General features: G+C 33.3%; 2 protein-coding genes across 2 annotated transcripts; one reads left to right on the top strand and one right to left on the bottom strand.

Annotated features, from left to right (window-relative positions):
• The first annotated feature begins 689 nt into the window (after positions 1-689).
• LOC130820739 (mitochondrial outer membrane protein porin 2-like) lies at positions 690-8,574 on the top strand. Its single transcript, XM_057686238.1, has 6 exons — positions 690-919; positions 1,021-1,088; positions 7,277-7,387; positions 7,468-7,554; positions 7,630-7,838; positions 7,957-8,574. The coding sequence occupies exons 1-6, from the start codon at positions 871-873 to the stop codon at positions 8,261-8,263; spliced, it is 831 nt and encodes a 276-aa protein (XP_057542221.1). The 5' UTR covers positions 690-870; the 3' UTR covers positions 8,264-8,574.
• Positions 8,575-12,761: 4,187 nt separating this feature from the next.
• LOC130821287 (60S ribosomal protein L26-1) lies at positions 12,762-13,520 on the bottom strand. Its single transcript, XM_057686981.1, has one exon. The coding sequence runs from the start codon at positions 13,393-13,395 to the stop codon at positions 12,955-12,957; it is 441 nt and encodes a 146-aa protein (XP_057542964.1). The 5' UTR covers positions 13,396-13,520; the 3' UTR covers positions 12,762-12,954.
• Between the last annotated feature and the right edge of the window lie 1,325 nt (positions 13,521-14,845).

The raw sequence follows: 14,845 nt of genomic DNA, 5'->3' as shown, positions 1-14,845 counted from the left end.
GGGTTAAATTTGAAGAACCCATCCAATCTGATAGGTCTAGCCGTCTAGTTATGTAACTATAGAAAAACAAAAACATATTGTAATTAGAAAGGAAAAATCAATATCAGATTTAATCTCAGTCAAAACAAATATCACTTTTTCTAGATAAGATCGTATGTTCGACCATCACCTCCTTCTTTTACAACTTATCCTACAATAACAAAAACAAAATGCAAAAGCGAAGAATCTAACCTCCATTTACCGATATAAATTAACTTTGAGAAAATTTTATATAGACGTACTATGTTAGTGTGCATCAATCTTATAAAATAAAAATATATAGTATTTTTACTTAACTAGTTTAATTAAATATAATCACCGAATAATACTTGCCATTATTAAGTTGATGTACACTAAAATAAAATAAACTAAGTTTGTATTTCCTCCATTCCACTATAATTGTTATATTTGACTTTTTACGCAATCCAATGCTTTATTTTGATAATTTTTATATGACTATACTGACACATGTAAAAATCATAAAATGTTAATATTATGAAAGCATATAATTAAAAGATTAAAAAAAATCTCAATTAATTATATATTTTCTTACACATTAATCATAATATAAATAATAAACTTAAACGATGAATAATATTAATAATAGAAATGTAACAAAATATTTCAAAGGAAGTATAAGACATATCTCGAGACCTTTGGTGTCGTCCTCGGTCCTTCAATCGCGTGTGTTTTGTTGGTGTTCGACTTGTCGCCACACTCTTTTCATTTTCTCTAAAGATTAGTTCCTCCACCTCTTTCTCCCTGCTTTCTTCATTTTCTTTCTCCTCCATTCTTTCTCTTCTCTCTTTCTCTCTCTCGGTCACTTCAACAATGGTCAACGGTCCTGGCCTATTCTCTGACATCGGCAAACGGGCCAAAGGTATTCTCAATCCTCTTCTTCCTTCGAATTCCTCGCTTTTTGAACTTTTTTGATTTGTTTTTTGAAATGATTTCTCTGTTGTTTTGGATTTGGGAGTGCAGATCTTTTGACGAGAGATTATGTCTCAGATCAGAAATTTTCAATTTCTTCATGCAGTGAAACTGGTGTGGTATGATTTCATTTCGTGCCCTAGTTTCATATATTTTGTTACTATGAGCTGGTTTTGATATAACCGCGAATGGTTTGTATCCAGATTTTAGTTAATTGTTGTTATCTACGCTTTTCTTTTTGTTGTAAGAGCTTTTTGATGTTATGGCACTTCTCGAACTGTGGAGATTGGATCTTGTTAATTTTATGTTTGATGCTTGTATATCTATTTTCAGTAGATTTAAGTTTTTTTCTATTTTGTGTCTTATAGTTGCAGTTCCCAGTTATTGAATACGTTTTGGTGAATCTTTGTAGCAAAATGCCGCCCATTGCTTAGATGATGTGAACATGTGTTTAAAATTAGATCCAATTATGTGCTCGTATGATGGTTTCTGGTGTTGGGAAGGAGGAGGGAACTATAATTAGATCTCAATTCTTGTACATTGCTATTTTTCAGTTTTTCTTGCCAATTGATTTTGTGATGAATTGAAACCTGGATTTCCACATAAACATTGTTTGCTTTGTTTCTGTTTCAGTGGCGGAGTCCAAAACTTGTATTTCACATGTAACATTGTAGTAGTATGTTATTTACTTACTTTTTGTGCAATGCATACTTACTAGTCTTTACTCTTTAGCTAAGGAGAAAGAACTTTGGTAGTTCAATTTCTGAAATTTGAAACTTCGAGAATAGGAGAAATCTACGCTTTAGGTGTCTGTTGCTCTATTTGTGTGTGGTTTTAAGTTAGGGAATTATTTGATCAGCAAGAAATTTTCTATTTGTGGAAAGGCATTTCAGCCAATTGATTTCTACCTTTTTGTCACTGATTAATATTGCTTTGATTGGGAATTGAAGATCCAATTATACTGAACAGCTAGGCGAAAGGGGTTAGAGAGTAAGAGATTTAGGCTTCTTTGTTCTAGAGGTTAGATTTAATTCTCCATTCCCAAAGGGAGGAGAGTCTCAAGGAAGGTTTTAGACGTAATATATCTATTTCATTACGTTGACAATGACCCTTGTTATCAAGGAGTTGACACGAAAGAACATGTATCAAGCCTAGGCCTTTTAATTGAAGTGATTATACTAATTTAATTGGTCTTTTTTTTTGGAGTGTGATATGGAATGGATAGGCTAAAATCATATTGGGGATCCATTAACATGACTAGGTAATTTGTATTAAATGATTTTCTATATAACCTCATACTTGAGCCTTGAAGTGAGTGTTACTTGTAACTCTATTATCTTTTATCTTTTCAATACATTAAAATAAGTTTCATTGTTGACGTATGTGAACTCTATACAGATAGATATTAGTGATAGGTTCTGTATGATAAAGTTGGAATCTTTTTGTGGTTTCATAGTTTGTGGAGCAGGGTAGGGTTAGGAAGCTTTGAAATTTGGGGTTCTTATGATCAAAGTTCAAATCTTTTTGTGGTGATTAAGTTTTATTTATTTTGGATCTATGAGTGGGTGTAATAATCAAATCACAAAGTTCAAAGTTATTTTATGAGCTCCAATTTGACGCATGGTTTGAGGGTTTTGCTTTTGCGGTTTTTGAAAGAGAAGAACAAAGCTTTTGTTATGATTTATGGAGCATCAGTTTAATTTATGTGGATCTATGTGTGGGTGAAGAAAGATGAGTGAAGATTTAAGCTTTGTTTATTCTTCATTTGACGCAGGAAGAATAGGGAAGATGGGATCTTTTTTATGTATGGAATTTGGTAAATGGAAGGGATGAGGGTTTTTGGTTTTTGGTTTTTGGTTTTAATGTTTGATAAATGAGTTAGGGAGTTTATTAAAACAAAATAGGCGTATTTGATAAGGGAAGAAAGATATAATTTTGTTGGGTTTTAATGGAAGATAACGTAAGGAGGGAAGAAAGAAAAGATTGGAACCTTTAAATTTTATGTGGTATGAGGCCTTTAGGATAATACATCAATCTAAATTTAATTTGTAGTGAAATCTGTATTAGAAATTAGACTAAGTATATTAAGATCACAGTTCAGAATTGCTTAAGTGCTGAATAAGCAATGAACGACAACTTCTAGCCACAATCCTGAATCGTTTTAAAATAGCTAAGGTTTGACCGTTTAGATTTTTTTAAATCAAATTTCAAGTCTGATTTTCTATTGATGATGGTGCCTCTATCAATAGAGGAATATAAGAAAGTCGTAGAATCTACGCCAAATCATCAGCTAAATAAAAAATAAAATAAAATAATTTTTACCTTTTGAATTTTTTTTAGATGGCAATAGACTTATGTTTGTTGAGTAGCTATGCCCTATGAGTCTCCAGTAGTATTTTACAAGGGTATAGGCCTTTTTCAGAGAACATATTTGGAACTTTGCAAAGTACATCCTTTGCTATTTTAAATATAGAACTTGTTTTCAATAGATGAACATAAGAAAGTTGTAGAATTTACTCTAAATCACCAGTTAGATAAAATTAAAAGAAAATAATTGTGACCTTTTGAATTTTTTTCTTATTAGATGGCAATAAATTTATGTTTGCTGAGTAGCTATGCCCTATGAGAGTATGAGTCTCCAGTGGTATTTTACAAGGGTATAGGCCTTTTTTTTGAGAACATATTTTAAACTTTGCAATATACATCCTCGCTATTTTAAATTTAGAACTTATTTTCAAGTTTAGACAGGATTTGGTTACACATTGTGCTTATTTCTCCTGTGTATTATTATCTTAGTTTAAAAAAGCATGAGTCGTACCAAGGTGCAAAGGTCCTTGGAGCCTAGGCGCAAAGTGTTGGTAAGATTTTTCTAGGTGAGAATTGAGACGCAGTTTCTTACGAAAAAGCTTAAAAAACTATACAAACATATATGATACGTAAAACAACGTGATATTCATATTATAATAGCACACGAGTTTGAAAACATTCATTATCATTGCGGGAAACACTATTCAACACAAAATATCTTAAGAAAGCATATCTTGGAAAAAGAAAAAAAAAAAACTTAAACATAGAGAAAGATAAAGAAAGCAAACAATGGTTCTTGAGGCTTGTAATATTTTGTGACACACAATTAAAGAAACACTAATACTCTTAATTATAATCATTGTCCTCATAATCATCTTCACTATCTTTGTATAATCTTCATCTCCACCAATATCCTTTTCATCCTCATTTTCCTCCACTAAAACAATATTAAGATATGATTGTGGAGTGGAGCTACTTGCTTTTTACCTTTATTGCTTTTGGAGGAAGGACCCACATTACATCTCACTGTTGAAGACTTGATGTTGTAGTAAAATAACTTGGATCATAAATTCATAATTTCATATGCATTGAAAGCTCTACTTGATCTTGATCCCATGTCAAGTCAAATCAAGTTCATCACCAAACGCAAACTCTACTTCATCACCAGAAGAATCATCTTCCTTCCTCGAAAGCATTCGTTCATTGCTTTCACCTATATCCATCAAAAGAATGGGGTCCATGATGTCTTTTTAAAGAAATAATGTCTCAAAGCACGATTATATTTCACAAAGACCAAATCATTCAATTGACTTTTACATGATAGTATTTTACTATCATGTATAATTGATGATTTTGCAACTTCATTTGTCACATAAAAACTCTCAGGTTGTATGCTTCTCCAATCCATCCCTAGAATAGTGTATGGGATCATCATCGTGGATCAACCCTTAATAATATTGAAAGATTTGCATTTGATTACTTTTGTTGTCATGATGCACTTCTTAGAGTTATCCTTCAGGAAATTCGTTAGTTGGTTTGATTTGTTTCTATTATATGTTGGTTATTTGGGTTAATTTTGGGTGATAATTTTTTTTAAAAATTTTTGATTCTGCTCAATTCTTTGGTTATGTTTCAATTTTTTTCTCCTAGTTTCTTTTTTGTGTTTGATCTATTTCGAACACTAAGCCTCTAACTACTAGTCTATTATTATTTCAACTAGAAAATGATTAAATTGTGTAACAAATCTTTTCATAATCCCACTAATGATATCTCAAAGTCATGCAACTATAATGGATTTGAGCCTATTGCAAATTATGGAACTTGTCCCACATTGATTTTGTTGGCCACTGATGGGGGTTTTATAGATCAAGTGGGCTCTCTCGCCGTCTTTTAAATGAGCTCTTCTATTTGATCTATAACATTGATATTAGAGCTAACTTGGAATGATGCCTCACACTCACACAGTGGTAGCTTGGTTTAAGCTAGTAGTGGCCAACGTGGCTTTTCTCATTGTGCTCTTACTCAGTGGCTATTGAGCCTCAGTACAAACCCTTAGGCGTCTACTGTGACTTTCCTAGATCTAAACTGAAGTAGAAGTAGGATAAATGTACTTGCTTATCAAACCAATGAAAGTTTATCACTTTTGTAATTGGGCAAATTATAATCTGGTAAAAAGGGAAGACTAAATATAAATCCCATCTGCTAGACTCTGCACTATGGAGCATGCATGTGCTGGTTTTGGTAACTACTTGTCAATGGGATCCTCATTTGTACGATCAATGTAGCTCACACAGCCGGTCATGCTGCCTCCTTTGAATTTTGTCCTGAAACTATACTCTAGTAGTCAAGTTGTTCTTAGGCTTCCTTTCAGTCACAATATCCAACTATTATGTTTTTTCGTTGCTAAACTTCTCTTTCTCTTTTGTCTTCATGTTCAAACATGTTTCCAGTACCTTTTATGTCTGCAAACTTGAATTTATATGGGATGTGCAGTATGCTACGTAGCTTATTATTAATTGTGCCATATGGTTGCAATCAAACCTTATTGCAACCTGCTTGACCACCTTGACCCTTACCTTTTCATGATATTGTGGAAATACGAGCTTCCCTTACTTTCTGAGTCAGAGACCAAGGTGCCTAGCCCTAAATTACTCGAGTGCAAGGCCTAGCTGTGTGCTCTCGTGTCATATGGCTTCAGATCTTCCTTATCAATTGTGATTATTGCAACTCGCTTCATCTTTGTGTTTCTTACTTTTGCGAGTCTGCTCTTTCCGGAGGATGCTTGTGTTAGTAGTTGCCTTTCTTCCTGAAAATAGAAGCACTTGATATTTGGGGTAAAACATTGTTCCAAAATAGCCATCTTCCTTACTTTTCACAGGCTTCGCCAGTCAGTCTCTTGAGATTCTCTGTCTAAATAAATATTCTCATCTTAAGGCTTCATTGTGCTTCCAACAAGCAATTTATCATGATTGCCATATTTCTGTGGTAGGGATGCCACAACATGGTTGTGTCAGCAGCCCTCTTTCCCCCCAAAGTTTTCATTTAACCCGGCCATGTAACTTGATCAAATGATATATCATGATACTTTAATCCTCTAATTCATGTTCAAAATATATTTTATTGAATGGCTTTTTGGCTAGATTTACAGATGATAGTTCTTCCCAAACTCATTTCAATTTCATTCTGTAAGAATTATATATAATCTATGAAGTGAGGTTTTTGGGTTGTGCTAATCTCTTGGAGTTCTCTAATAAAAGATCTACGATTAAGCTTTATAAATCTCTAATACAGCACTCCTATTTCCTTCAAAATAAATTAATTTAGAATTGAAATCGTGTTTAGATCTAGTAATTTTTTTAACTAATTATAAAATAAACTGTTAAAATGGATATCAATTTTTTTCTCGGAGACCAGAGTATCTGGAAGAGATGCAGCTTGATCTGTATTTGCCAGCTTCTGGTAACAACCTGCTGTTTAGATCACTTTGGCTCGACTGGTTGGGCATCTTGGCTAATGGTTTGCATGGTCAATCATGTATATTGGACCTTAATTTATCAAGTTTGTGCCTTGTTGATTCTGACAATCACCTTTTTGAAAGGAACAAATATCTTTTGTGCTTCCTTTTCTCAGGGTCCATCCGATGACCTGCATCACAATTACCCCTCCTGAAAGTGGTATAAATGAGGGTGTGTTTATGATGGCAGGGCTAGGCTCTAGGCATATTTTACTTGTATCATCTAATGCCTTATGGCTTTTGTTCTAGTATCTATCTTTTCTCCCACCTCTTGCAAAAACAGGATATTTGGTGGGATTATAAGACGTCTTGTTCATTCTCCAATAAGAAAGGTGTCCTTGTTCTTGTTTGGTGGAAATGCCTGGCATGCAGTTACTATCTTGTTGCATATTCGTGTTTCTTTGTTGATTCAGTAGGCCTAGTGCCATTTGTAACAATGCTTGCAGGATTGCATCTTACTTTTCTTTTTCCTCGGCAAACCTATAGGCATTTACTTCAACAGCTGTGAAGAAAGGAGGGCTGTCATCCGGAGATGTGGCTGCCTTGTATAAGTACAAGAACACCACAACTGATGTCAAACTTGACACGCAGTCAAATGTAAGTTTATGTTCTTTGAATTTGTTGCGGAGATTAAGTTGAAACTGTATAGGCACTCTCTCAGTAACTCTTTGTGGCAGATCTCCACAACAATCACAATCGCCGACGTAGTTCCATCAACAAAAACTATTGTTTCATTCAAGATACCGGATTACTCATCTGGCAAGGTATATATACGCCCCCCAAAAGTAGATTTATCTTTTATTAACCTTATATTAATTGTATTATCATTTGTCAAACAGCTGGAGGTTCAATACTTCCATAATCACGCAACCTTCACCACAGCTCTTGGTCTAAACAAAAACCCTGTTGTTGATGTTACTGCAACACTTGGTACCCCTACAATTAACTTTGGTGTAGAAGCAGGTTATGACACTACTTCCGGTAACTTCACTAAGTATACTGCTGGTTTTAATCTTTCAAAACCAGAGTCATGTGCTTCAATTCTTCTGTAAGTCCGATCCCTGAACTAAGGTTTCATTTTAATAACGCTCTTGATGCAAGATATTTCTTGGTTGGTTTGATGAGAACGGATACTTCTATAACACTTGAGCATCTTACTTCAACAGGGGCGACAAGGGAGATACCGTTAAGGCTTCATATTTACATCACTTGGATCAGGTGAGGAAAAGTGCTGCTGTTGCTGAAATCAGCAGAAGGTTCTCTACAAACGAGAATACTATCACAGTTGGAGGACTATATGCAGTTGATAATCTGACAGTTGTGAAGGCGAAGCTGAACAACCATGGTAAACTGGGCGCTGTCCTCCAGCACGAGGTCATTCCTAAATCAGTGCTCACCATCGCGAGTGAATTTGACACCATGGCCTTGGACAAAACTCCAAAGTTTGGCTTGTCACTTGCTCTTAAACCTTGATAACGATATGATGGGTTCTTTGGGAGATTTTGAACAGTATCATTTCCCCCTGTGGCTCAGTTTATTGGAGCTACCAATAAGTAATTTTGCAGATATATTCATTGTAGGTTCTCTCTGCCGAGGATCTGTTGCTATTATACTCTCTAGTTTATTTTGTCGATAGTGTTCGGGTTTCTTTTACCTGCAAGAACAAATTTGCAGAGATTTCCTCCTGATAACAATTTTTTTTAGTCGGAAGAAGTTTTAACTTTCAATTGCTTATTCTGTTCTGTTTGAACAGAGACATGAAATGAATTTGGTTTTTGACCTGATTATCCTCTTGTATTTATTAATGCAGTCTGCTGCTTCTTATAACGTTTAATTATTTCTGTTGGTGCTTAATTATATACTCTATCTGACACAAGTATTGAAAAATTGGTAGCGATCAAAAAACAACAAAAAAGTTATGGATAAGAACTAAAAAAAATGATAAAAACACTACTTGAAATAGAAATATTCAAAAGTTAAAGATGAATTAAAATGGAAAATATAGTATAATATCTCAGGTTCAGATGGAGTATATAATTTAATTTCTAAGGAAAAATTAATAATAAAGCCTTAATCCCATTGATTAGAATTGGTAATGAACAAGTAGTGTAGATTCTAATCTCAGGTGATTATCTACATATTTTAGTTCACCCAGGTTTATTGAATCACCTCACGTCATAGACAATTCACATTTTATTTCTTTGGCATTGGGAATATTTGACGCTTAATTTGGAGATGAAAAGATGCAACCTAAGTTTTATGTCCAAAAACTGAAATTGATAATCAGGATTTTATCATAATTAAATTATGTTATTTTAGGAATTATATTAAAAGTTTCTAGCAAAACTAGTTGGCCAAACAGGAGCAACTTTTGACTACCGAGTCTAAAGGATGCTTTATAGACATCAAAATGTTGATGAGCGGGGTTTAAGGTTAATTTAACAGCTAGGGAAGTTAATTTATTTACATCACTATAAGATAATTTCATAATACAATGTCAAATTTTTTGTTTAAAAATTGAAATAGTATTTTATTACTCCTATATCATTAAGTTAAAAAGAGCTTTTTAGGTCATTATAGTATAACAAACTCAAAATCCCAAAAAAAATAAATAAAATGCATTAGATTTTTAATCAAAAATATAAATGTAAAAATATTACTATTTGATGGATAAATTTAATAAAAAATTATCAAAAACTACTTATAGAAATTGACTTTTAGTAAAACTTACCTCAAAAAAAGTAATTTTCTGTGAGAACTACTTTAAAAAGTAACTTTTTTATTAAATGATACTAACAATTTTTTTTATCAAAATATTACACTGAAATATGTTTGTTTATCAAAAGCTAATTACTAATTAAAATCATTCATTTAACCGTTAAATATATTATTGGCCGTTATTGATTAAGTAATCTACATTCTCAATCCAAATACCTTCATCTCCATCTTCATCTATAACTTCTCCATTTTCCATGTTATACGTTGCTCATCCCGTAACTAGCTCTTGGCCTGGTGAACCAATGGCTTCTCTCTTAACAATACTCATCCGTCTATTCGAGTTTACTATTAAAAGAACATTTGTTCTTAGCTCTCACAACATAACACTCTCATCACTCTTAGCAGCAAACTCAAAAGACAAACAAAACACAATCTAAAACACAAATTGTTCCTTCGAGCGATAATTGCCACTTAGGTAGTACGGATCATGCTTACTGTTCAAATGGTATCCAGTTACAAACACAGCCACGTTACAAGCATTAGGTCTGCTCTTGCATTTTTTTGGTCTACAATTCCGTACTCTTTTATATCATTTTCATCCAACTTATTTTGATATAGCAAAGTTCCAGAAAATTCATATATAACTCATCTTACAAAAACTAGTGACAGCCAAAACAGCACAAAAGGTTTTGTCGGTGTTAAATGATGATTTGAATTCATCAAATCAATTCTATGCATTAGTAAGTGCATAGAGACAGAATCCCATGAATATATTAAATAGGTGAGTTAAGCAATGTAACTTAATGCGTAATTGATGATGGTGTTTAAGTGCTAAAATTAATTCATAAAGTTATGAATGAATTAAGAAGTGACTTAAACATAAGTATGAATGATAATTAATGAGAAAACTAAAGGGTGAAGATTCTTATATGAGGCATCCCAGTAATGAAGCATTGCCTTAATCGAACATTGGATTCGATTTTTTGACTTTTAGTGTTCTTTGGAGCTGTTTATTATGAAGTTAATCCCTTGTATTAAGTATGCAATACTCATTAATGTAATCACCTCTATAAATAGAGGTCTCATATGTTCATCAGACATATCCACAAAAATACCCAAGCCTAAACACATAGTCTATATCTCTTCTCCATTATAATATTTCCATTTAAGTGTTTTTTAAACTCCTTTTTGATAATATATGAGATATACACCGAAAGATGCAATCTTAATTGAGTGAACCTCGTTAAATCATTGTGTCATTTTATTGCATTATTTTCTCTTACAAACATCATTTTCATTGAAAATGTAATTTGTGCATCACAAAACTTCATACGCTCGATCTTGGTGATATTGGTGTTCGAAACACCAAGTTTGGGAGTACTACTTTAAAGACAAAAGTAAAGCTTCCGTTGCAGTCACCTTTAACAGAAATTTATTAAAGCAAGTAGTTTATAACCAATCAAAACCCTAATTGGTTAATAAAAGGGATTCTATCACAACACTAATCAAGTAGCAAAGGCAGCTAGAGGTGTTCAACCGAGTCACAGGTTGATTTCAAGTTGGGTATTTAGAGTGGATTTAAGATCAAATTTTGTGTCCACTGATTTTTACATTATTGTAAATTCATTTTTAAGTCGAGTCAAATCGGGTTGGGTTATAAGATCGGGTGAATATCAAATCATCGGGTTTATTTTGAACACCTCTAGCAAAACAAGGGTTTCCAGTCCTCAGCATACCCATTTTACACCGAATGATCCCTAAATCCTCATCCGTAACTGAGTCTTCACAACACTAAGCCAAAGAGGCAGCTACTATTATAATTGTTAAAATCGTCTTTGTTTACTTAAAAGAGAATGATTCCGTCAAAACTTCATTTGGTCTGAACATCAACGAAAACTCCATAATAGGAGTGGAGTATACTACACTGCAATATTCACAATCAAAAACATAATGAATATGAACATAATGGCTGTAACATTACCCAAACCCAGATAAAAAAGCTATTGGACTAGATTTGGTTCACAACATAAATAACATGAAACTTTAGGTACAAACCCAACACTAATCAGAGAGGACCACCCCAACATCACAAGCAAACATCAAATGAGCATATCCCATATAGCAGAAACAAGAACAATGCAGCAGGCTCTCTTTCATTCCATTAAACTAACAAAATAAACGCACGTCTGGTGTTACTACTAAGTGGTGGCCATAGAAAAGGTTTGTAGTGTAAATTTTCATGAAATATACCATGTCATTCATATGATTATTAAACATTAATCATGAAAAATTTTGTTCACAAATTTTCATTACCACCCAAGACAACATCACCAAATTGTAAAACATTGGAATAAATTTTGTGAAGAATATGAATTGACAAAGTAGAACGAGCATAAACAATAAACTTTTCATTACCATTCTCACCAAATAATAGCGAGTTATGAGTCTTAAATGGTTCCCGCCCATGAAGGGCATACGCAGTCTGATGTACACAATCTTACTTTGTTGGTAATAAGAAAGAGGTTGTCACACTTCACAAGCCAATACTCTCCTAACGCAAATTCCTCGAACTTACCATCTCGTCAACAATCATCATTCATCAATTCAACTCAACATTCATCAATCCATCCAATCACAATCATCAACATCAATTCACTACACTTCACAAAGATAAGCACAATCTCAAACCAACAGCCACCAAACATCCCAATTCACCGCCATAATACAAGCTCAAAAGCTATAAATATGAAGTTCAATCAATAGAGTGAACCAGAATTTAATTTTAATAAACCAATTTTTTTCAAGACAAACATATAAACATACTTAACCCAAAAGTCTCAAAGATAACCATGCAAGGAAGACTACTCAAAAAAGGCCGTCAAGAACTACAGAGACACAACATACAAACACGCTTGAATAGCCAAATGAACAATTAATAGACTTCTAATTATTCACCATCAAACATACCCTAATCCAAAAAACAATAACTTTAAACAAAAATCAGTTCCCTAAGTATGAACTACCAAACCAAAGCTATCAATCCTATAAAACACTCATTAACAAAAAAAAAAAGAAGCCACATTCAAACAATCCTTCAACTATAAACCCATCTAATCATCATTAAATTGAAAACTTGACCAAAAACAACCCTTAATTACAAAACAAAATCAAGCCCATAACAGTAACAACCATGTATGATACATCATAATGTAAAATCCATCAAAAACAGCGCACAACAATAACGCAAAAACTATAAGCATAAGAAAAGTATCGCATTAATTGGAGAGTAATAAAGAGTTCCAGCCAAAACCCTAACCATGTAGCGAAAGATCACAAATCTTCTTATGGCAAAGCAAAAAAAACTACCTCAATTCAGTACCAATATCAAAAGATCCAAAAACATAAACATAGATTCAGAAATGCGTTTCTCATACATTACCAAAAACTTAATCAATCTGCTGCATAATATCCTCAGTTGTAAACTTGGTACCCTTGTCCTTATCCGCTGCAGCCCTTCCCTTAGCCTTGCGATCCAAAAGCGACTTCCTGTCCTTATCGAGCCTGAGCTTGGTAATGACAACCTTAGAAGGATGAACTCCGACATTAACAGTAGACCCATTAACCTTCTCACGGGTAATCCTCTCAATATGGATGACCCATTTCTTTCTGTAAACTTGAACCACTTTCCCTTCACGTCCTTTGAAGGTACCCCTAACAACTTGGACCTCGTCGTCTTTGCGAACAGGCATAGATCGGACATTGTACTTGCTGCGAAGATCACCGGAAAGTGGTGCGCTCATGATAACACGGCGGAGGCTTGATGGGGCCGAGAAATGCGCCTTCCTGCATTTGCGGCGAGAGCTTGTTACTCTTGGATTGTACTTCATTTTTTCTGAAGGGTTTTTTGCTCTGTTTCTCGGATGAGAATTTCGAGAGGTGCGGCAATGGAAGGTGGAAGTTATTAGGGTTTGATAGGGTATTAAAGGAGAGAATAAGTCAGGGTTTTTGTTAAATGGGCTGAGATGGGTAATGGATTTCTTTCCTGGATGTTATTTGAATTGAATTGGCCCAAATGGGCCTGTTTTAATTGCTTTTTTTTTTTCCTTTGATTTTTGTTTGAGGTACTCTTATGAAAGAACGTCTATTGATGACGACTTTAAAATAAAGAGTTCATATGTTAATAATTGTATTAATTAGACTATTTAGGACATGCATCGAGAGCGTCTCATACTAAAATCGTCTCACACAAGAATTTGTGTGTTTGTTGACAGAGTATCACTAGTCGCAAACCTAGTAAAGAGGAGTATGGGACTTTTTGTGTTTGAATATTCTCGAATGCAATGGCTGTTTGTATGCGATCTATATCAATATAGGCTTAATAGTACATTTTATTCAAAACCAAAAAGAAAAAAGTGCATTTCTTTGCTTACGTTTCAGGCCGTTTCTAACTATTTTTGGCACTAGGCAAAACATAAGAAAGAACCTTTATATAAGTAAAATTTTGGTTCTTTTTTCTCCAACTATGCATTGTATAATTTTTTTTCCCATTACATTAATGTCAAATAAATATACAAATTTAAGATCATATAATAATAAGATGCTTATGCACAAACTAAATTTTAACAATAAGGATTAACTCAATGTGGACCCCTTCTTAAGTTGGGCTCAAGGTAGTTGCACCCCAAAACTATCCTCAGAAACGGCCCTTATGTTTTTTCTCACACCAGTTTCTCTTCTCCTCTCTTCTTGAGCCCATTATTTTTAAGGAATTGAATATCTTTTAATCAAGTGTAAATAAATTGAAATATAAATAAGATTAATTAAGAGATAAAATATGTTAGATTATTTTATTAAATTATATTGTTTACTAGAAACCAACTTGGATTTGTTTACTGATGGGATTAGTTTAATACTAATATAATCGAGTCTTATATGATCATACATGTAAGTATTAATCAAATAAAATTATAAAGTATAAAATAACATAAGATGCTTATTGGTATTGTAGTGATAGTTTATTGCATTTTTTGATTATATGTTTGGATTGGAGAATTAAAACACACATTCTTCTTTATTATGTTTCTTGGAACATAAATAAGGCATATGAAGATACACTAGTTCCTTTTAATAGTTCATGCATTGTGTTTTCCAAAAAAATTTATATTCACTACATACACAATTCTACACCAAAAGAATAATAAAAAATTTTTCTTATTTCATACTAGTATACATGGATAATTGATGGTTATGGACTAACAACAGAAAACTGGCGTTTAATATTCTAATATTTTTGTTCAATGTAATTTATAGCCAATTTTACAATATGAAATTTATGCG

Source organism: Amaranthus tricolor, chromosome 8 (assembly GCF_026212465.1).
Source record: "Amaranthus tricolor cultivar Red isolate AtriRed21 chromosome 8, ASM2621246v1, whole genome shotgun sequence".
NCBI lineage: Eukaryota > Viridiplantae > Streptophyta > Magnoliopsida > Caryophyllales > Amaranthaceae > Amaranthus > Amaranthus tricolor.
This window is presented reverse-complemented; position numbering and strand designations above follow the sequence as displayed.